At 35.2% G+C, this 24,524-nt stretch overlaps 1 protein-coding gene and 1 pseudogene across 2 annotated transcripts in view; one reads left to right on the top strand and one right to left on the bottom strand.

The window, feature by feature from the left end:
• Window positions 1-12,549, top strand: part of WDR35 (WD repeat domain 35) — a 65,456-nt gene extending 52,907 nt beyond the window's left edge. For both annotated transcript variants that reach the window (XM_012475097.3, XM_012475096.2), the window contains 8 exons: window positions 800-946; window positions 1,352-1,484; window positions 3,392-3,502; window positions 4,467-4,631; window positions 5,485-5,625; window positions 6,340-6,496; window positions 11,006-11,249; window positions 11,572-12,549. In XM_012475097.3, coding sequence (XP_012330520.2) covers window positions 800-946; window positions 1,352-1,484; window positions 3,392-3,502; window positions 4,467-4,631; window positions 5,485-5,625; window positions 6,340-6,496; window positions 11,006-11,249; window positions 11,572-11,722 — 1,249 coding nt within the window. In that variant the 3' untranslated portion in view covers window positions 11,723-12,549. The remainder of the gene's footprint in view (window positions 1-799; window positions 947-1,351; window positions 1,485-3,391; window positions 3,503-4,466; window positions 4,632-5,484; window positions 5,626-6,339; window positions 6,497-11,005; window positions 11,250-11,571) is intronic.
• Window positions 12,550-18,207: 5,658 nt separating this feature from the next.
• LOC105710570 (SRA stem-loop-interacting RNA-binding protein, mitochondrial-like) lies at window positions 18,208-24,468 on the bottom strand (annotated as a pseudogene).
• Window positions 24,469-24,524: the final 56 nt, after the last annotated feature.

Here is a 24,524-nt window from a genome sequence, read left to right as displayed (position 1 = left end):
GTGGAGAGTCTGTCTGAACTTCATTTCAGCTGTAAACATTGTATCTCATTTTTATTAATGTTATTTATACTTCCAGATCTCTAACAACTTAAGTTCTGAAAAGAAATATAAAACCACATGTATTTACGCTGTTTTGTTTTGAAATAAACCTGATCATGTCTAAGAAATTGCTGAAAAGAAATGATTGTTATTTAAATCATAATTTTGCTAAATAAGTCGGAAGTCTAGGAAAGTAAAGGCACAACATTGTTTGCTTTTCCCTATTCTGGTATCTTAGTCCATTTGGGCTGCTATAACAAGATACCTGAGATTGGATAATTTATAAAGAACAGAAATATTTTTCTCACTGTTCTAGAGACTAGGAAGTCTAAGATTAAGGCTTCAACAGGTTTTAGTGTCTGTTGAGGCCCTGTTTCACTTCCAAGATGGTGCTTTGAATGCTATGCCTTTACAAGGTAGAAAGTGAAATGGCAAAAGGGGCAAACTCTCTGAAGACTCTTTTATAAGGGCATTAATCAACCCGTAAGGGCAGATATAATGACTTCCCCAAAACCCTACCTCTTAATACTACCGCAATGGAGATTAAGTCTTAACATGAATTTTGGAGGGGAAACACATTCAAGCCATAACCTCCAGGTGCTCCTCATTTCCTCTTACCTAGTGAGGCTGTTTCTAAAATGTTTGGAGAGTCACATTGTCCACTGCTCTGTAGTCTGAGCACCTAGAACTGTATCTAGCACATAGTAGTCTCTTGGTAAATATTTGTCAGAGATGAATGAATGAATGCCTTTGTTTGTAGGGATCTTGCTCTTGGCCTCCGGCTGAAACTGGGGGATTGGTTTAGAGTACTCCAGCTCCTGAAAACTGGATCTGGTGATGCAGATGACAGTCTCCTGGAACAAGCCAACAATGCCATTGGAGACTACTTTGCTGATCGACAGAAGTGGTATGTAACTCACCTGGAGCACCTCCAGCATTCATGCAACACTTTGTAGCCGCCTGAGTACTGCTTATTGCTGGGGAAATAGAGACCATCTTCTTGAATTCTAAAATTCAGATAGCTCTAGATTCATCTTGGAAAGCCAGAGATCCTGTGAAGTTATGAGATGAGCACTATAAAAATTTCGAGTGTATAAACACAAAACTTGTACTTAGCTCCAGGCAGCTTTCTACTGTTGGAGACTATAGTCTATAATTCTAAGATGTTTTATGATTTATTTCTGAACAAAGTTTAAAAAGTATTTTTCTTTATTATATGTTATTTTCAGAAATCATTGGCTTTTATTCTTTTCATTTTGAAGTATACTTAGTTATGTCAGTTTTAAAAGGTTTTCCTTTTTTCTTTCTGCAGGTTGAATGCTGTACAATATTATGTACAAGGGCGGAACCAGGAACGCTTAGCTGAATGTTACTATATGTTAGAGGATTATGAGGGATTAGAGAACCTTGCCATTTCACTTCCAGAAAACCACAAGTTACTTCCAGTAGGTATTGTAAAGTTTAGCTTTTGGAATTGTTAGGTTACTTTATAAAATTTTATGTTATCGTCAGGAAATACCTTCTGCAATAAAGAAAATTAAAAATCTGTAATTTTATAGTTTCTTAGACATGGAATGATGCTTTTATTTTAATTATAAAGCAATATATAAATAATATAGAATACTTGAAAATGGAGGGGAAAAGTCGGTCACATTCCTACTACTTTAACATGATCACAATCTCGTGTAGTCTGTTATGATTTATAAAATTGCTTTTTAAATGTTAACTGAATATGTGAAATATTTACAGATGAAATGATATGTTGTAGGGATTTGCCTCATAATAATCTGAAATTGTTTGAGATTTGCTATAACTTAAGTTTAAAAAGATAGCTCAGTTTTTATTATATTAACAATAAAGTATTTAAAGTTAAGAGAGAAAGCAAGAGTTCTCTTGCTTTCAAATGTTCTTCTAGAACCTCTTAATTGTTGAATACCATAAATATGTTTGTATTTTATTTGTTTACCATATAAATCACTGAGCTGTGCGATACTTGTAGAGCTAGCAGCTCTCAACTGCAGAGTCTGGACATATATCAGTTGTGAGTTCCACTTCAAAAATGTTGCCTATTAGTTAATAGATAAGTATAGAATTATGGTAATTCAGTTTTCCCTATTGTGAATTTGAGCAGTTATCTCTGTAATAATGGCATTTTCACTCACCTTTATTTTCAATCCTGTGGATTTTCTTGAGTAGGAAAGAAATTGAAATTATTTAGAACCCTGGGTATAGGGAAGAGTGTGTATGCTCCATTTGTTCTGTCTGTTAGATGTGTCTGATGAAGCCGAAAAACATTTTGCTGTAGGATATCCAGAAAAGTAATATTCCTGAGTAAATACTAAGTAATTTTAACTATAATAACAAATAATAAAATAATAAATTTTAGATTGAGTTATAGAGGAATGTTTAATAATATGGGAAGGTGTACATAATATTTAAGTAGGAAATACAGGATACAAAATTATGTATTGTATTACTGTGTACAACACAAACATATACATATATATTCATAGGACAAAGATGTTAAGAAATTACCCCAGAGTATTGATAGAGGTTTCTTATGAATGGTAAGATTATGAGTAATTTCACTTTTTTGTGTTTTGTAATTCTTTTTTACCATTAGAATGTATTCCCTTATAATCAGAAAAATATAAACATTGTTTTAAAAAAGATAGTTGATATAAAATATGCTTTCATACTTCCAAAAATATTGTAGAAGGGTTAGGGATGGAAAACCTCTGGCTAATTAGGTATTCTGAAAGGAAAAGAATGACCTTCTGAAAATGGATAGTGCCCCTGAACAAGTAAGAGTTGTTTTGTGGTGGTGGTGCTGGTGGTGGTGGTTCTTCCTCGCTGCCACCACTTTCTAAGGAAGCTCTGTTTTGGGTCTAGCTTCCTAAACTGATTAATGGCAGACTTCTCTTGGACATTTCTTTATAGAGGTATTTGACAGCTCTGTGAGATTTCCCTTAAGTCTCTAGTTAATGGTTAGCACTGAGTATACCACCAATTGACGTAAAGGTTTTTTTTCACCCACTAGTAGGGGATTTATTTTGGAGCTTGACATTTCTGTGTACTAGCTACTGAACTGAGAGAAGAAAGGAGTGCAGTGTTTTCAGGACCTGGTTAAAAATCAGATCCACAGCCTGAGCCAGTGAAGCTCTGGTTTTATAGAAGGTGATGCCTTAGTATCTGTTCAGATTTGTATCCTCTGCCCTTGCATCTGTTTACAGAAAACTCTGTAACTACCAGTAACTTTAATACTCATATGTCCCTATGGAGTTTTATTAAATTAAAATATAAGTAATTTCCTTGGTCTGTGAAATCTGATAGTATTGTTTTGTTTGTACAGGAAATAGCACAAATGTTTGTCAGAGTTGGAATGTGTGAACAAGCAGTGACTGCATTTTTGAAATGTGGTCAACCAAAGGCAGCGGTAGATACCTGCGTACATCTCAACCAAGTAGGAACTGAAACTTACTGTCCATGCGGCTTGTTGTCTTAGGAATTTTTAAGTCAAAGCAAAATTAAAGTCATCATAGTGATCTTTTCAAGATTATTGCCAATGTAAGGGTGGGAGAGCTTGACATGAATTTTATGAAAGAAGCTAGGCAGGTATTCTCTTAGTTGAGGACCAAGAAAGTTGCACTTACCTCTTAAAGTGCTACCATGAGGAGTGACCCACTCCTAACCAGCTCAGTCTGGGAGCATGAACAAACCTTGTGCTTTTAGTCTGGTAAGTTTTTATCTGGAAGTAATTTCATAATTTTCTGCATTTTATTAGGGTTGGGTTTTGTTTCCAAAGAAGGACCAGTTAATGGTCGGTCATTGCCTGAGGAAGGAATTGAGTTACTTTATCAATATTTATTTTGGCAAATCTATTTTCCTTTTCCTTTATAGAAAGCATACATTTGGTATTTTTAAGAGCTGAAATTAAACTAAAAATACAGTTATTTTAGAAACTATTGACTACCAATGTATTCTTTTAATATTTTCCTTAAAGTATTTTTTAAAACCCCATTTGCTTTATAAAAATAATTTTTAAATGTTAAATTTGATAGGATATTTTCACAACTGAAGTTGCATATCTTGTTTTACTATAAAATATAAACAAGTTTATCTTTTTCTTGCTTGAAGTTTTGCAAAATTAGAATTACAAGATTAGTATGATTATAAACTTTGAAACTTTCATTTTCACATGCATTTCTTAAGCAAATCAGAGTCTTAGAGATCATTTCATCATTTTGACAAATGCTTAGCTTATAGAACTTACGTTGCTGTGATTTTAAATGCTATTTTTAAAACATACCAGTTTTTAATTTTGAAGCAGTGTTTTTTATTATAAACTTAAAGCTTTATTGTGTGAATTTTATGATATATGTGACTGTAAATACTTGAGTGACTGAATAGTGTAATTTTTCTCTTAGTGGAACAAAGCTGTTGAATTGGCTAAAAATCATAGTATGAAAGAAATTGGATCTCTGTTAGCTAAGTATGCATCTCATTTATTGGAAAAGAATAAAACGCTTGATGCCATAGAGCTCTATCGGAAAGCCAATTACTTTTTTGATGCTGCTAAACTGATGTTTAAGGTAATGTAAAAACCTTGGTGAGTATTTGATTTGTTCCAGTCACCATTTTTAAAGAGCACATTCTCCATTTTCTTTGGAAACAAATACTTATTATAGCAAAACCACTCTGGTTTTATTACTACTGTATATGTTATTTTAGTATTATTTATTGCCTTTACAAAGCTGTTTATTAATATTAGCAGCTTACTAATACCTAAACAATTGTATGTTGAATACTGGGGTTAACAAAGAGTTAAAGAAATTGCTGAGACTAAGTACAAATTTCTACAATAGGGAATTAAATTTTGTTGATAATAGGGTTTTGAGTCTTTTTAAATGTACAAATTTTAAATATTACACTTTAATATTTATTTGGAGGGCAGATAATTAGTACAGTATTAATGTATACATATTTTGCATTCTATTTTATTCCCATTTGGTTTAATGAAAAAAAATTTTATCTCAAAATTATTTAAATAAATTTCAGCTTCTGAAGGATACACCGTGTTAACACCATTGTATCTTTGTGTATTTGGAACATTATTTTAAAAATCTCTGTGTTATGGAATATACCAGCTATTTCATTAGCACTTTCTTTATTTGGATTTATTTACTGGCACCTCTGTTTTCTAAGATTGATCTGAGTTCCAACTCCTAGGGCTAAATATTAAGGAAAGAACTAAATACTTACAAGTACTAATGAAAAGAAAATGAGTTTTAAAATATTTATCTTAAATAGGTGGTATTTATATTCCTTCTTACTGATTTTCCTCCCTTTTTAAGGAATCAAATTTGTTAGTTTTGGAAATGATTGTATTTGTACAAATAAAGATAAGAAGTAACTTCCTTCAATTTAAAAAAAAAATGTTTAAAGATTGCAGATGAAGAGGCAAAGAAAGGAACAAAACCTTTGCGTGTCAAGAAGCTGTATGTACTGTCAGCCTTACTTATAGAGCAACACCATGAACAGATGAAGAATGCCCAGCGAGGAAAAGCTAGAGGAAAAAATTCAGAGGTAAGGTGTAGCATGTTAAATAACATTAAACCATCAGAAGTATTTAAGAAAAAAAAAGGAAACTATCAAACTTCTCTTGTGGACAGGGCATTTCATTTGCATGTCTGCATTTGTTTTCTTAAATGATATGAATAAAAAGAATGACTGATTTAGAATTAGTATTCAATTTTGGAAATCTCTCCTTAGAAATATTGAAATTGTTTTTCTGTAATACTAATCTATAGTCTTTGCTTTAGTGTCTTATTTTTGTTAAAAAATTTTACTTACCTGGGAAATCCTTCTTTCTAATCAGTGAGTTTAAAAAACTTTATCCTAGATATATTATTTTAATGTGTAAATGAATTTCTTACTAACTTAAAATGTAATCAGTTATATTTTAAAGTTTAATTATACTAGTTTAACAAACTATGAATTACAATAAAAAATTAAGTCTGTTTTGGATGCAGTGGGTTGCTCCTGTAATCTCAGTGATGAGGGAGGCTTAGGTGGGAGGATCACTTGAGCCCATGAGTTTGAGACTGCAGTGAGGTATGACCATGCCACTGCATTCCAGCTTGGGTGGCAGAGTAATACGTCATCTTTTAAAAAGAAAGTAATCGTAGTTTTGTAATGATAAAATCTGCTCGTTTAGATACTTTAATGACTTGTTATTTGGGAGTTGGTACTGTGTGTGTGTTTGTGCTGACGGAAAGTGTGGGCTGACTTTACTTGTAGGCCACTTCTGCCTTGGCTGGTTTGCTGGAAGAAGAAGTTCTGTCTACAACAGATCGTTTCACAGATAATGCATGGAGAGGGGCTGAGGCTTACCACTTTTTCATACTTGCACAGAGGCAGCTCTATGATGGATATGTGGACACTGCACTGAAGACAGGTGGGCCTGTCACCTGATGTGTATAGTATGTTTGAATATTATAAATCAAGTATGAAGGGTCAGCTTCTTCAATTTGTCTTTATGTGGCCTTCAGTAACATTTTTTCTGAATGGATTTTTTTTTCATATGTTTGAGATTATGCTATATATAATTTGTCTTATGCATTCCCATTTTGAAGTTTTTGTTTGTTTGTTTTTTGAGACAGAGTCTCACTCTGTTGCCAAACTGAAGTGCAGTGGTGGGATCTCCACTCACTGCAGCCTCCACCTCCCCGGTTCAAGTGACTCTCCTGCTTCAGCCTCCTGAGTAGCTGGGGCTATAGGCACCGGTCACCGCACCCAGCTAATTTTTGAATTTTTAGTAGAGGCAGGGTTTCACCATGTTGGCCAGGATGGTCTCAATCTCTTGACCTCGTCATTCACCCCCCTCGGCCTCCCAAAGTGCTGGGATTACAGGCCTGAGCCACCGCACCTGGCTGAAGTTTTTTTTTTAATACAGAAAAAACACATACTTCACAGAAATGTCAGAAATTTGAGATAAGCAAAAAGAATGTGTATAGCATTCATATGGCTAGCCATTCAAAGTTAGGCACTTGACAGCCACATTCATAGTTTTTGGAGAAAAATATATGTACATGTATATATTTAATACACATATTAAGATAATTTTGTTTTTTACAGTTTTGGGCATATAGCAGCATACTTTTATGTACTTTTTGAAAACCATGTTTTAAAATATTTTCATATTTTACATATATATGTCTATAGCTTTCATCTTGTGTTTCATAAAAGTGATACTTATCTAATAATTTCAACCAAAACAGAAAAATATGAAAAAAAGTAAAATAATCTAATAATGTATAAAATAATCCTATCACTCAGAGATAATCATGGCTAAGTTTTAGGTAAACCTCCTTTTAGATGTTTCTGCATGCTGGCGTGTGCTTTTCCCCCTTAGCAGTGTATTGTAGCTCTTTCCTCGTCCTAAACACAGATCTGTGCAAACATTCTGCCTAATACTCCATGGTATTTGTGTACTGTTACTGATAGAAGATTATTTACATGTAGTATCAGGATCTCAATTTCTTAACAATAACAATATTCTAGAGTTTAGATATATGAACTCCAGAGAGCATAATTCTGATAATTATGTTATAAGCCAAAGCATATGGATTACTAAGTCATTACTTTCAGCTTGGTCATGGCAAGCACTGTCATGATCACCTCACCCTTCCTCTGTCACATTGGTGACATCATTCATTTGCTGCTCAGATCATCACCAAATGCACATCACACTCTAATCCTAATAGGTCATGAATCTGTTTTCCAATGGCATGATCTTAAAAAAAAAAAAAAAAAAAAAAAATTTAGAGAAATTCTTTTATTTGAATATTTCTGGAATTCTATAGGGATGATTTGGATTTTTAATTATTTTTATAAGAGCTCTTTAGAGGCCGGGCGCGGTGGCTCAAGCCTGTAATCCCAGCACTTTGGGAGGCCGAGGCGGGTGGATCACGAGGTCAAGAGATCGAGACCATCCTGGTCAACATGGTGAAACCCCGTCTCTACTAACACAAAAAATTAGCTGGGCATGGTGGCGCGTGCCTGTAATCCCAGCTACTCAGGAAGCTGAGGCAGGAGAATTGCCTGAACCCAGGAGGCGGAGGTTGTGGTGAGCCAAGATCGCGCCATTGCACTCCAGCCTGGGTAACGAGCGAAACTCCGTCTCAAAAAAAAAAAAAAAAAAAAAAAGAGCTCTTTAGAGACCATTTGTAATAATCCTCTTTCATATATATTGATTTTCCCTAGCATTTGTAAGTTATATTACTTAACCTTTCTAAGCTTCAGTTTCTCTTTGTGTAAAGAGAGGATAACAGTATCTTCCTCATGTGGTTATTTTAATGATTGAGAAGTTCACAAAAAGAAAACTCACTTATTATGCTGCCCGCTGCCTGGACTTTGTGAGCTCTCAATAAGTGGTAGCTGTGATGATGATATTAATAGAATATTTTTATATCATCATATCAGTCTTTTACTTTATATTTTTCTCTCAGGGGCCATGCTTAGGAATTCCTTTAAGTTTGTTAAATATTGTTTATTATAACAGTTAAGTTATCCTGAAACCATGTATTGAGTTTATTCTTTCTTAACAGATTTGAAATTCTACCTTCATGAAACTAAATTTATACATATTCTTAATCTCTTCCTATTTTCTATTCATGTATTTCTATGCCACTACTAGCTTCTTTACTTTTACATTTTAATATCTGGTATTTAAATGCACCTTCATTATTCCTTTTTAAAACATATTTTTTGAATGTTGTATTTGTTCATCTAGATCAACTTTACAGTCTTTTTGAGGGTTGGGGAGGTTTTAATGAAGTCCTATTGGATTGGGTTAGAATTGCATTAATATTAATAGTGGACTTATTTTTTTTTTTCTTTTTCTTTTTTTTTCTTTTTTTTTTTTTAGAAGGAGTCTTGCTCTGTCACCCAGGCTGGAATGCAATGATGCAATCTTGGCTCACTGCAACCTCCACCTCCTGGGTTCAAGCAATTCTCCTGCCTCAACCTCCCGAGTAGCTGGGATTACAGGCATCTGCCACCATCCCAGCTAATTTTTGTATTTTTAGTATAGATGGGGTTCACTGTGTTGGTCACGCTGGTCTCAAACTCTTGACCTCAGATGATCAACCCACCTAGGCCTCCCAAACTGCTGGGATTACAGGCATGAACCATTGCACCTGGCCTATTGGACTTGTTTCTGTGTTTATAAGTTTTCTCATTCAGAAGCATCATTGAAAATTGTTTGTTTTTTATTGATACATAATTGTACATATTTATGGGGTACATATGATATTTTCCTACATATAATGTGTAATGCTCGTCTCAGGGTAATTAGGATATCTGCCATCTCTATCACCTCAAGCATTTATGATTTCTTTGCTTTGGGAACATTATAAATCTCTTCTAGCTAGTTAGAAATATACAGTAAATTAATGTTAAATATAGTTAGCCTACTGTGCTATTGAACCCTAGAGCTTATTTCTGTATCCATTAAGCAACCTCTCATCATCACCCGTACCCTTCCCAGCCTCTGGTATCATCAGTCTATTCTACTTTTCATGAGGTCAACCTTTTTAGATCCCACATATGAGTGAGAACATGTGATATTTGTCAGAAACATCCATTTTAAAAATCACTTGTGTGTCTGTGTTTCTGAATATTTGTAGCTTTCTTCTTGCAGGCTCTAAACGTTTATTTTTCAGTTTATTCCTAGTTTTGTTGTCATTAACAATGAGGTTGTAAATTTTTTTTCCTAATTGATTATTAGTTATATATAAAATTATTTTTATTTTTATGTTTATTTTATAACTGATTTTCATTTAGTTTTAACTACTATCTGACATAAATTATACGCTATTTAAAATAGTTGTATTATATACAATTTATATACCATTTCTAGACTTAAAAGAACAATTAGATCTTTAACTTGAGATGCTTCACCTAGTGGTGAAGATCTCTATTTGCCCCCGTTTTTTTTTCCTCAGTGTTAAAATGATCTGAAACAATGTATCCCCTGTAAATTATTACCCTTGAACCTATTGTGTTTTGGATGTGAAATTCGAGGATATTGTTTATTGTAACTGAATGGTTACATTTTATATACATTTTTTCTACTAAACTTTGTTGTGAATACTTGACCCCAGAACCAGTTTATAGGATTCTGATTGTAAAACACAGGAATATATTGTTTTAAGCTTGTTTTATGAAATTTTTGATATACTGTAACAAAGTATTTTAAAGATTTTTAAGGTCTAGAGAAGAAAAAGATTCAAATTGGTTACAAATCTAATATAAAATCTATAGTGCATTTTAAAGAAAGATTGTATTTCCAGTATAATTGCAAAGAAGATATTGTAACTTGAATTATCCAAACTGACAACTTGGAGACTCATTTTGACTTTTTCTCAAAATCCTTGTGTTTCAGTGAGACAAACAACAAAAGCAATAATACAAAAGTAATATAATCTGTCCAAAGAAATACAAAGAAAAAACATACGGTTTTATACTGATTTGCTTTTTTTTTTTAACAAAAGGAAACATGGTATTATCTTACAGTTTATGAATAACATAGTATAATATTCATTTGCTTTTTCTGAAGCGCCATAGAAATTTCTGACATAATCGAAGAAAAGGTGGGTGTTTTGACACCAAAATTGTTCGTGTGTGTGTGTGTGTGTGTGTGTGTGTGTGTGTATTTCTGAGTTGGCACAGCCATGTGCAGCATTTGGTGGTGGCTCTTTTCACAGCATGAGCTGTTAGCCAGCTTCGCAGAACCTTGGATATCATGTAGCCTAGTTCTTCCTCCTAGTGCTCCCATCTCTCAGCACTGTTTGCTTTCAGTGCGTTAGTTCACGCAAGTTCAGTGAAAACACGTTAACTTAGAATCTTCCTTATGCATGTTCATAATTACTTTTAAAAACCCAAATTGCCCTCTTTTTCTTAGCTCTTCACCTGAAAGACTATGAAGATATCATCCCTGCTGTGGAGATCTACTCTCTGCTAGCACTCTGCGCATGCGCCAGCAGAGCCTTCGGGACTTGTTCAAAAGCTTTCATTAAACTTACTTCTTTAGAGACTCTCAGTTCAGAACAGAAACAGCAGTATGAAGACCTCGCTTTAGAAATCTTCACCAAATATACTCCAACAGACAACAGAAAATCTGAATTGGACGACAGCCTTATGGAAGGGTAGGCTAATTTTAATTAGTGGGTGTCATTCTGCCTTATTAGAGCTTGGATTTCTAGATGTACAATGTTTAATGTAGGAATTAAAGCACTAAATTTTGAAGCAACTTACATTAACATTATACCCTAGTTTCTTCTTACAGCTGTATTCATGCTTTATTTTTTCATTGTAAGAAAGGTTTTTCTTGAGAACACTTTTTGAAAGGACAGTATTTGACGTTAATCTTGAATTGTTTTGTTATTTTTTAAAATGTATTAAATAAATTAAGTTAGATTAATTAGAAGTTTTAAAGTGTAGTGAATTGATTCTTGTCTTATTTTACAGTGGAGAAGGGAAACTGCCAAGATGCGTTGCCACGGGAAGCCCGATCACTGAGAATCAGTTCTGGATGTGTAGTGTATGCAAGCATTGTGTCCTTGCTCAGGAAATAAGCCACTACAGCTTCTGCCCCTTATGCCACAGTCCAGTGGGATAAAGGAATGATGACCTGTATGTAACTGTAAAATATATGTAGCATACATACGTAGCAAGAACTGTCTATGTAATAAGGTTTATTTCTATGAGTTTCATATGAAAATCAGCCTCATTATTTATGGTTGAATTTTTGCACAAAATATATGTTAATGTAATATTTTTGTTACAGAAATACCACTGTGAAATAATAAGGCTGATTTTCATATAAAATGTATGAAAATCAACCATATTTTCTCTCTCCCTCTCTCTTTTGTCTGTCTTGTATTTGATTACATGATACCATGGGAATATTCCAAATAAATATTTTTTCTCACAGTGTCAAGGTAATTTAATTCATTAAAAGATCTTAAAGGGAGTGGGGAATGGGGGAAGCATGGGAGTGGGACAAAGTTGAATTTAGAGAATTTTTATAACATGCATTACGAGGAAGTTAATTGTAATAGTGAAATGAGCTCTCTCTGTAGCTGTATTTAATTAAATAAGCATCAAATGTCTTCTTTATTATATTTTCAGAAGCAAGATGATGGCATTTGAAGACTTTTTTTTTACAGTTTGAATTGTTTCCAATAGCCCTATTCTTCTATTTTAAAATCTATCCTTTTAGTCTCATTCAAGAGATGGCATTTGGAATTTACACTTTCATAAGATTGTGCAGAAAACTTTGCTCTATTTGTAATGAAAATAAACAAAAATATCAATTTTGTAGTTATAGCTTCTGTTGAAACATTGTTATTAAGCTGGACCCTTCATTTACACAAATATTGCTGAGGGAGTGATTCTTGATATGCACCTGTTTTCATTATTAAATTAAAAGATAAACAGTTGTGATCTGGAATGGATCATTTTTTATGTCTTTTATATAGCCAGTAATGTTCTTTGTTTATTTGTGATGAATTCCATTTTGTGCCTAAAGACCAGACCTTTGCACTATTTCATCAAGATTATTTTATTGAGGTTTGGCTTACGTTTAGTAGAGGCAATACATACAGTGAGATATGCAGCTTTGTTATTGCAGCCACAGTACACTTCTCAATCTGATTTGTTTTTGTCTTGTAAAGATAGAGACAAGTTCAGCATGTTGCAGATTGGGAACAGTGAGCTATGAGAAGAGATTTAGAGCCTAGATGAGCTTAGGATAGATAGTGGGCTCATGGGCCTAAGTAAAAAGAGAAGACCAGAAGTCTTTGAGGTCTCTGTCTCTATTCATGCACCTTGTGGAAAATTACCTTGGTGCATTGGTAGCCTCCATATAAACTACCTAGCAAGCTATACCAGAGGTCATGGAACAAAAAGCCTTACAAACCAAATAAAAATTCTCAAAATACATTGGTTTGTTGAACCAATTTGCAATACACAGTGAAGAATAAGGAGAAAGCAATGATAGATTAACACTGTTATTGTAGGGTGCCAGTGGGGTGGAAAGACTGTAACACCTGAATCCTCGTTATGTAATGTTTTTATGTCCTGATGCGCACTCTGTCATATGAGCTTTCCCCTAATACTGGGGTTACAAAGAGGATCAGAGTGGCCGTTTGAGCCAGAGGACTCAATCAGATGAAATGTGCCTGAGGCCAACAGTGTACACTTGCTCTATAGAAGGGTCTCAGGGGCAAGTACAGTTGGCCACAGCAATAGCTTGCCTGTTAGGCTTCTGAGCAGTTGTGAATTTTATTGTATTTCTTGGGTAAAATCAGGCCAGAATGAGTGTCACCAGTGGGTAATTGAATCAACTTCTCACACATATTGAGGCCTTTATATGTCTCATGTATACTTAGTGTGTCATGAATATTTGATACCTTTGTGGCTTTTCATGAATATTTGGTATCTCTTGCTCCGTTCATCTCTATCTGTGGTCACACATACATGCTCTATTAACTTTGTCTAATATGTCTCCTCTAAGTTACTAACATCTAAATTTAACCCAATGAATTCCATCTTTCTCATTTGTTTTCTTCTATGCCAGAAGGGGAAATTTCCCCAAATCAGAAAATCACATCCTAACAAAGAAGTCTGTCTAAGACAATACATCTCCTGTTGAAATTACTTCTTTCCGTGGGACTTTGTTTTTAGGGATGAGGCTATTTTCTGCTTCATCAAGGAAAGAGAAATGTTCAGGGTTGTAGGGATGACCACTTACTAGCTCTGCCTGTCCGAAAGGTTCGTGCAGGATGGCTTGGTCAAAGCTGCCAAAGCTGCAATTCTTGGTCCATGGTCTAATGCTTGAGTATCTCTTCTTTCCCTTTCCTATCTCAGGAATCAGCTGATAATTCATTTGATTGTCATGTCTCTTGCCGCTTACTGTGATGTGTTGGTTACACTTTCATTTGCTTTAATTCTAGAATCACCTGTTGACGCCTCAGACTTCACCTAACTTATCTTTTGGAAACTGTCTTTTGGAGCCTTCCCCTAATTTTCCCCTAATTCTGTGCTGCCTGAGCCCTAGAATTTTCCCACGAACTAATTATTCCAGATAGATCCTGAGTTGCTGGATCTCGCTGATATTTCAACAATAGTTGATATTTCTAGTTCAGTTGGATCCAGAAACCAGTATCTCTAAAAACAACCTCTCATACCTTGTGGACCTAATTATCATATATGTATATGTGTGTGTGTGTGTGTGTGTGTGTGTGCGCGCGCGCGTGCGCGCATATGTATACAGAAAAACACATCTGTTTTACTTTTGTAAAAGCTTATGCCTCTTTGGGATCTATATCTGTGAAAGTTTTAGTGATCTGCCATGATGTTTTGGGGACCTTTGTCTTGTATGTAAATGATACTAGAGAAAGAACCTGTATTATGAGTCGATCCAGGTGATTTTATTCGACATGAGGGAAATGTCAAGGTAACAACGCTGACAAACTCTCCCTTGATTAGGAGGACAAAGAAAAGCAAAACTGACCATAAAAAATAATTACCTGGTGAGAAGTTGCATAAACAGAATTAGGTAGTGTACTGAAGAAAGCATCATGAAACAGTTATGTTGTTCTTGCAAAAAACATGTACTGACTCCCTTTGAGTAATGCCAAGTTGTTTTTATTATAAAACTTGCCCTGAATTACATGTTTCAAAGTGGTGTGGTGGGTCAAAGTACTGAAATCATGGAACTGACTGATGCAGCTGTACAAATAAGCAGTGTACCTAACAAGCAACACAGCAACGTTAGCGTGCTATAATTCACAAATGCCAATTTCATATAAATTATAAAGTATATTTTGCTAAAATATACTTTGAAATTACTTTTCTGTATTCCAAGAGCTGAGATCTTAGATTTTATGTAGTGTTAAGTGAGTAAGTATGAAAATAATAAACACTGAAGAAAAAATAACTCGTGTTTATCCCATGTTTTCTTTATCTATAACTTATGGAGAACATGGTATTTGCTTTGTCTTCATTTAAGTGTTCTGATGGGGGTTGGTTAGGAGGGTATTGGGCTCCAGGGTGGAGAAGGGGAAAGGGATCAGGAGGTACGATAGATATACAATACCACTTTTGCAACCAAAACAAGGGGGAAAAACCCCATCAGTCTTCCAGAGGCACTAGGCAAATGTCAGATAATTGGAGGCTGTTGTGAACTACTCCTTAATGGTCATGCTGAGTTCTCATTTGGGAATGAAGGAAATTATGTCTTACTAGACCTATAAGAGAAAATAAAGAATATTAAATTTGATAATGTTGTAGCTCCAAGGTTTTCTACAGAGTTTCAAAATAAAAATAGCAATATTATGTTGCCTCTACTGTCTATTTTAAAGACCATTTTCTCAATTCATTTTTTTCTTTAAGAAAGTAATATTTATTTTTTTTTAGTATAAAACCGACAAATGTTCATGGTAGAAATTTCCAAAAATACATAATAGTATAGATGAGAAAGTAAAATTAGTCTTAATAATCTTTATAAATAAAAAAAACATATTTTAGTTGAATTTAAGAGAAGAAAAAAAACTGAAGTGACACTGAAGAAATTTGTATAATTGTGTCTTCATACCAAGTGCTATATTTGTTCTTAAGAGATTTCTTTAAAATTAAAAGATAAACATTAAAAGGCTTAGACCTATTATTTAACTACTCATTTATTGTTTGGCATAGTTTAAATTTCTAGTTAGTAAAATTGAGAGATTTAGAAAAAATGAGATGCTTCTACACACTACAATGGGTAAAACTGATAAGAGAAATGGTGGGCGTATAGAGCAGTGGAAACCCTCATATATTGCTGATGGAAATGCAAAACAGTACACTCACTTGGGAAAAGTTTGGACGTTTCCTCTAAATTTAAGTATACACTTAACATGGAACCCAGAAATCTCACTCTTAGGAATTTACCCAGAAGAAATCAAAACACATTTACACAAAGACTTGAATGCAAATGTACGTAAGTTTTATTTATGGTAGACAAAAACTGGAAAGAAGCCAAATATCTGTTAATATGTAAATATATAATATAAACAAATTGTGGGTTATCCACACAGTGAAATGCTACTCAGCAATAAAAAGGAATTAATTACTGACACAAGTAACAAGATAGATGAACCTCAAAAGCATTGTGCTACGTGCAAAAAGCCAGACATACAAGACAGCATACTGTATGATGTTATTTATATGAAATTCTAGAAAAGACAAAATCATAGTTATAGAAAGTAGTGCCTGAGATCAGGGAGTGGGGAGGTGATTGACTTCAAAGGTGTACAAAGGAGCTTGGTGGGATGATAGAAATGTTCTTTACCTTGGTTTTGGTGGTGATTACATGACTCCACATTTGTTAAAACTCATCAAATTGTTCACTTAACATTGGTAGTTTTATTTCTTAATAAGAGATTTCTATTTTAGTTGAATTTAATAGAAGAAAAACACATAAGACAGAGTAAATTACTGTATTAGATCATTATACTGAGAGTTATCAGCTCCTAAGATATTTCTCTAAAGTTAAGAAAATTAAATTATAACTTAAGCTGATTGAGGTCCACCCTTTCCACTCTGATGTGCAATTTATATGAAAAAAAATCAAGTCCATATATGTATGTAACACTTTCTCATTTCTTTTTCTATTCTATTGATCTGTTTGTCTTTCTTTGGTTCAAAGCAGAATGTCTCCATTATTATGGTTTTTAAAATAGGTCCTGCTATCTGGTACAAGTCCTGCTTTATTTTTCTTCTCAAAAATGTTTTGTCACTCAGTCCGTTGCACTTCTTTCTACATATACAACCATATAACCGGTGTTTAATGACTGCTTTTTTATAGATATTTCTCAATCTTCATATCTTTTATTTCTTTTAAGCATTTTATTGCACTGGCTAGGATACCCAATACAATGGTGAAAAATTAAAGTGATGATATTGGATATCCTTGTCTTATTGTTAATCTCAAAGGAAATTCTTCAATATTTTAATAAATCATTGCTTATTATATTTTCTGTAGATATTTTGTCAGGTTTTAGTAAGTGTGTCTTCTTGTCCTAGTTTGCTAAGGAGTTGAATTTTATTCCTTTTCTACATCTGTTGAGATTTTTCTTCAATTTGCTGATGTGGTGAGTTAAATACTACAAGCAAGAATGCTTTATAATGCTAAAAGCTGGTATTCACAATGAAAATGTAATATGTACAAGTATCTGTAGACATAGATATAACACCTAATATCTATGCTCATAGCAACTACCCTTATAAAGCAGAAACCACAGTGGATGCAACAAAACCAATGAATAGAAACACAGTAATAATGACTTCAGTGCAATGTTGATGTGACGATCTCTTATAGAAAACACACTTGCCACTTGATTTTTCCTTTTTATATTATGAAATACACATAAAATTTACTATCTTAACCATTTATAAATTTTTTTTTAAATTTAATGTTTTACAAGACATGGTCTAGCTCTGTTGCCCAGGCTGGAGTGCAGTGGCACAATCATAGCTCACTGCAGCCTCAAACTCCTGAGCACAGTAATCCTCCCACCTCAGCCTCCCAAAGGGCTGGGATTACAGACATGAGCCCCTGCACCTTGCCTATGTTAATCATTTTTAAGTGTATGGTTAAAGTAGTATTAACTACATTTATTAAGTACATTCATATTGTACATATTCCACCACTACCGCTACCCACCACCACCACGGCCACCACCCATCCATCCATCTCCAGAATTCTTTATCTTGCAAAACTGAAACTGTATGCTCATTGAACAATAACTTCCTATCCCCCTATGGCTGTCCCTGGCAACCACATTCTACTTTCTGTCTCTATGAATTTGACTACTCTAGGTACCTCATAAAAATGGTCAAAACTCCCACGCTGATCAGTAGTGGGATCACGCCTGTGAATAGCCACTGCACTCCAGCCTGGGCAACATAGTGAGACCCCGTCTCTTAAAAAAAAATGGAATCGTTTAGTCTTTTTGTGACTGGCTTAGTTCGCTTCATGTAATGTCCTCAAGGTGAACTTGATGAGACATTAGTTCACTTCATGTAATGTCCTCAAGGTGAGCTTCATCCATGTTGTAGCATGTGTCAGAATTTTTGTTCTTTTTAAGACTGAATAATATTCCATTGTATGAATATACCACATTTTGCTTATCATCTGTTAATGGACACTTGGGTTGCTTCCACCTTTTACCTATTGCGAACAATACTGCTATGAACCTGGATGTGTAAATATCTCTTTAAGACTATGCTGTCAGTTATTTTGGGTATATACTTAGAAGTGGACTTGCTGAATCATATAGTAATTTTATTCTTAGTATTCTGAAGAAGTGTCATGCTATGTGGTTGCACCATTTTACATTCTCAACAGTAGTGCACGAAGATTCCAACTTCTTCACATCCTCACCAACACTTACTACTTAATAGTTTCCATCCTACTGGAATGGTGTGAAGTGGTATTTGATTGTAGTTTTGATTTGCATTTCCCTAATTATTAGTGACATTGAGCATTTTTTCAAGTTCTTATTGGCCATATGTGTATCTTCTTTCCAGAAAATTCTATTCAAATCCTTTGTCTGTTTCTGCATTAGATTGTTTGGCTTTGTTGTTGTTGTTTTTAGAAGTTCTTTATATATTCTGGGTATTAATAGCTTATCAGATATGTGTCTTGTAAATATTTTATTTTATTCGGTGGGTTGCATTTTTACTCTGACGGTGTCTTTTGATGCACAAAGGTTTTTAAATTCTCATCAAGATCAATTTGTTTAGCTTTTTCTTCTGTTGCCTGTGCCGTTGGTGTCATATCCACAACATCATTGCCAAGTTCAGTGTTGTTAAGCTTTTGCTGTATATTTTTTTCTAAGAGTTTATAATTTTAGTTCTTACATTTAGGTCATGACTTATTTTGAGTTAATTTTTGTATACGGTGTAAGAGTCCAGCTTCATTCTTTTGCATGTGGATATCCAGCTTTCCTAGCACCATTTGTTTAAAAAACTGTCTTTATGCCAATAACACACTTGTAGTAAGTTTTGAAATCAGGAAGTGAGTTCTTCAACTTTGTTCTTTTGCCAAAATTGTTGTGGCTATTTGAGAGCCCTTGTAATTCCACCTAAATTTTAGGAGGGAGTTTTCTATTTCTGCAGAAACATCATTGGCATTCTGATAAGGATTCCATAGAATCTGAAGATTGATTTATATAACACTAACATCTAAACAATATTAAGTCTTCTAATCCATGAACATGAGATGTCTTTCTATTTATTTATGTCTTTAATTTCTTTTAGCAATGCTTTATAGTTTTTTTTCCAGTTATGTTAACTTTAATAGGCTGGCAGTCTCAAAAATCTTTCTCGTCATCAGATGTTTGCAAACCTTTTGGCCTTTGAGCTTGAACCTGGAGCTTTACTCCAACTGTAATATGATTTTCCTGTTCTAGTGTATTCTGAAGTTCTTCTTCTGAAGAAAACTGAACCCAACCGAAACCTCTGTGAAAGCCAGTCTCCTTGTCAAAAGGTACAATACAATTTCATATATGTCCAAACTGTGCAAAGTGTTCTCAGCTGACTGGACGCTTCAGTCTAAGAAATTTTTCTCACAAAAGCCACCGGCTGACTGATATTTCTACACAGCACCACAGCACCTCTTGCTGCTAAGGCCGCTATCTTTAGACACTGTTTTATAGTTTAAATTGTACAAATCTTTTACTTTCTTGGTTAATTCCTAAATATATATATTTTTGATGCTACTGTAGGTGGAACTGTTTTCTTTCTTTTCTCTCTCCTTCCTTCCTTGCTTTCTCTCTCTCTCTTTCCCCACCTTCCCTTCCCCCACCGCCCCCCCACCCGCTTCCCTCCCCTCTTCTTTACTTTGACTGAGTCTCTCTCTCTCACCTAGGCTGGAGTGCAGTGGTATCAGGTGTGATCTTGGCTCACTGCAGCCTCCACCTCCCAAGCTCAAGCGAGTCTCCTGCCTCAGCTTCCTGAGTAGCTGGGATTACAGGTGCCTGCCACCACACCTGGCTAATTTTTGTATTTTTAGTAGATACGGGGTTTTGCCATGTTGGCCAGGCAGGTCCTGAACTCCTGACCTCAAGTGATCCACCCAACTTGGCCTCCCAAAGTGCTGGGATTACAGGTGTGAGCCACCATGCCTGGCTGGAATTTTTTTTACTTTTGGGATAGCTTCATTGTTAGTATATAAAAATGCGACTAATTTTTGTGTGATTTCATATCCCCCTACCTTGCCAAATTCATTAGTTATAACTGTTTTTAAAATGGAATTTTTAGTGTTATCTGTATGTAAGAGCATATCATTTATGAACAGAGATAATTTTACCTCTTCCTTTCCGATGTGGATGACTTTTTAAAGATTATTTTCTTGCTTAATTACTCTGGCTAGAACTTCCAGTGCTATGTTGAATGGGAGTACAAAAGTGAGCATCCTTGCCTTGTTCCCGATTTTGTAGGATAAGCTTTCAGTTTTTCATTGTTGAGTATGACGTTCACTATGTGTTTTTTATATTATGTCTTTTATTATGCTGAGGTAGACTCCTTCTATTCCCCACTTGAGTGTTTTTGACATGAAAGGCTTTTGGATTTTTGTCAAATGCTTTCTCTACCTAAATGGCAGTGATCATAGTTTTTTTCCTCCATTCTGTTACTGTGCTGTATTACATTGATTTTTTTCCTCATCTGCCATTGGTTGATTTTCATGTGTTGAATTATCCTTGCATTCTAGGAATAAATTCCACTAGGTCATGGTGTATAATCCTTTTAATATGCTGCTGAATTCAATTTGCTACTATTTTGTTGAAGTTCTTGCATTAATGTCATAAACTATATTGATCTGCAGTTTTCTTCTAGTTTCTGTGTTTGGCTTTGGTGTCATAGCAGTGCTGGCTTTATAGACTGACTTAGCATTTTCTTTTTAAATGTTCTGGAAGAGTTTAAGAAGGACTGGTGTTGGTTCTTCCTTAAATATTTAGTAGAATTCGTCAGTGAAGCCAGGGTCCAGGGCTTTTGTCAAGAGGTTCTTTTTAAATTACTCATTGAATCTCCTTACAAGTTACAGGTTGATATAGTTTGTCTGTGTCCTCACCTAAATCTCATCTTGAATTGTAGCTCCCATAATTTCCACATGTTGCAGGAGGGAGCTGGTGAGAGATAACTGAATCATGGGGGGCAGTTTCCCCCATACTGTTCTCGTGGTAGTGAGTAAGTCTCACAAGATCTGATGGTTTTATAAGGGATTTCCCCTTTCACTTGGCTCTCATTCTGTCTTTCCTGCCACCAAGTAAGACGTGCCTTTTGCCTTCTGCCATGATTGATTGTGAGGCCTCCCCAGCCACATGGAACTATGAGTCCATTAAACCTCTTTTTTTTTTTTTTTTTTTTTTAAATAAATTTCCCAGTCTCAGGTATGTCTTTATAAGCAGTATGACAGCAGAATAATACACAGGTCTATTCAGATTTTCTATTTCTTCATGATATAATCTTGGTAGGTTTTTGGTTTCTAGGCATTCGTTCCTTTCATCTAGTTTGTCCAATTTTTTGGTATACAATTGTTCATAGTACTCTCTTAAATCCTCTTTACTTCTGCAGAATTGATAGTGATGTTCCTGTTTTCATTTCTGATCTTAGTAATCTGTCTTTTATCTTAGTCAATTTAGCTCAAGTTTTATTAATTTTTGTTAATCTTTTTGAAGAACTGATTTTGTTTTTGTTTTTTTTTCTATTCTGTTTTATCTATGTTTTAATCTTCTATTATTTTCTTCCTATGCTAGCTTTTTGTTTGCCACTTGTTTTTGATAGTTAATGTTAATAAAAGTATATATTTTTTCTAAATCTGTTAATATTCTGTTTTTTAAATATAATTTCCTTTGTAGTCCTGTTTTAAATACACCTGAAAACACTGAAACGGTTTCATTACACTTGCAAAGTTGCCATAGCACAAAAAAGATTAAGAATCTTACTCCTGTCTAGAACCTCCCCTTCCCAAATCCCCAACTTCCATTACATATTCTGCTATTTTCCTCTTAGATCACTGGTTTTTAGACACATAAATATCCCTGTTATTCCTTGAACAGAACAAAGCAAAACTTCTAGCCAGGTGCGGTGGCTCATGCCTGTAGTCCTAGCACTTTGGGAGACTGAGGTGGGCAGATGTCTTCAACCCAGGAGTTGGAGATTAGCCTGGGCAACATGGGGAAACCCATCTCTACAAAAAATACAAAAATTAGCACGGAGTGATTAATCTCAGGAGGCGGAGGTGGAAGAATCACTGAGCCCCGGAGGGAGGTTGAGGCTGCAGTGAGCCTGCGCCACTGCACTGCAGTCCGGGTGACAGAGTGAGACCCCGTCTCAAAAAACTTCCACTCAGGGCTTTTACACTTGCTGTTTCCTCTGCCTGTTTTTAGTATGGCTTGCTCCCTTACTTGCTTCAGGTTTTTACTTGGATGTCACTCTTCCTTTGAAGTCTCCATCCATCCGTTATGAATTAGAAACCATCTTTTCTCTATTCCCTGTACTGTTTTTTCTCCATAGCACTATTCACCATCTGGTGTGTGTGTGTGTGTTTTGGTGTATCTTTCTACTAGGCTAAGTTCATTTGTTCACTGTCATACTCCAAGGTTTTAAAATTGTGTGGCATATAGTATATGCTCAACAAATATTTGAGAAGAAAGTTCACATATGTTAAAGATGGCAACTGTTTTTGCAAGTTGCAAATTTCTTTCTGCCTTTTTATAGTTAATTCTATCAGATGCTTTATATATTTTTTTCCTTTCTTTTCTAGGCTCAGCAAAGCCAGCCTCTATTTAAGACTTTTCTTCTACTTTTTTTTCCCTTGGAGTCCATTTTTTACCTCCATTTAGGTACCCTCCTAATGCCCACCTTTTCTTTTTCTTTTGTTCATTGAGACGGAGTCTTGCTCTGTCTCCCAGGTTGGGGTGTACTGGAGCAATCTCGGCTCACTGCCAACCTCTGCCGCCCAGGTTCAAGCGATTCTCGTGCCTCAGCCTCCTGAATAGCTGTGATTACAGGCACCAGCCACCACGCCCAACTAATTTTTTGTATTTTTAGTAGAGACAGGGTTTCGCCATGTTGGCCAGGCTGTTCTCGAACTCCTGACCTCCGGTGATCCGCCCGCCTCGGCCTCCCCAAGTGCTGGAATTATAGGCATGACCCACTATGCCTGGCCATCCCCACCTTATCTGCCAAAAGGATGAACATCCCTGGCTTTATGTGGAATGGTGCATACTGCCACATCAGTGTTTGAGTCCTTCCCCAGAGGAGAGGGGAACCTTCCTCCATCTTTTTTTGCAACATCTCTTGTCTTTGCTTTTCTGTTGCTTCCCCCGAGAACACACTTGATTTTGTTCTATCCTATACTTCAGATTTGTTTTTTTTTTTTTTTTTTTTCATATTGAAAAGATGACATTGCCCCAAGAGGCAAATTGGGAACTGAAAAAACTTATTTTATTTAATCTTTTCATTCACCTAGAATGAATATATTATGTCAATTGGGAGCTGAAATGCTTAAATGTATTTTTCTCCAAATGGTTAACTAATCCTCCCAATAGCACTCATTTGAATAATCTGTTTTTTCCCCACGTTACATGTCTTTTACAAAATACAGTCTATTTGGGACATGTTTCTAGGCCTTTGTTCTGTTAAGCTATCCGTTTGCTTACACCAGTAGTCATACAATCTTTTAATTTCTACTACTGTGCTTTTATTTAACATTAATCCACTTTATTTGTATTTTTTCAGTGGTGGTAAATGGAAAACATTAAAAATCGAATGAAAGCAAAAAAAGCACACAATTTATGTCCTGTTAAGACTTCCACTTGCAAGTATCATGCTCCAAATATATTTTTTTCATCTTTAGTTTTCCTGCGGAAAGGGGCTCAAATACTTTGGGAAGTTAAAACAGAATTGAGGGCCCCCGAAAAGGCGCACGGCAGACATGTAGGGTAGCGTGGCTAGCAACTGTTCTTAATTTTAATTTGAATTAAACGTAATGTATTTAATTACTATTTGGGTTTCCCTTTGGCATAAATAGCCAGAGAATATAACATCAAAAATCCCAGACTGTCGGCACAATATACTACTGATCCTAACACAATTCTAGAGGGTCAAAAAGGTAGAGAAGTTTGGACCTTGGGACAAAGACCTCGTGGAACGTCGACTCAGCGTCTCAGGGTAGCCAAAGCCTACTCAGAACTCCCTAAACGCGGAGTTTTGCTAAGTGGGGACGCTGAAAGGCTAGGGAGAGACAGGAAGTCCTCAGGCGAATTCGCCATTCAGAAACAGAACCGTGGCTTCTTCCACCTCCAGCGTCATCGGCCCCCGATCCGCTGTAACAAACGGCTAGTGCCTCGCAGCATCAAACAATGGAC

The sequence above is a fragment of the Aotus nancymaae genome, unplaced genomic scaffold, assembly GCF_030222135.1.
Source record: "Aotus nancymaae isolate 86718 unplaced genomic scaffold, 86718_ANA_hifiasm-v0.15.2.pri h1tg000057l, whole genome shotgun sequence".
Taxonomy (NCBI): Eukaryota; Metazoa; Chordata; class Mammalia; order Primates; family Aotidae; genus Aotus; species Aotus nancymaae.
Note: the sequence above shows the minus strand (reverse complement) of the source record. Positions and strands in the feature narration are given on the sequence as shown.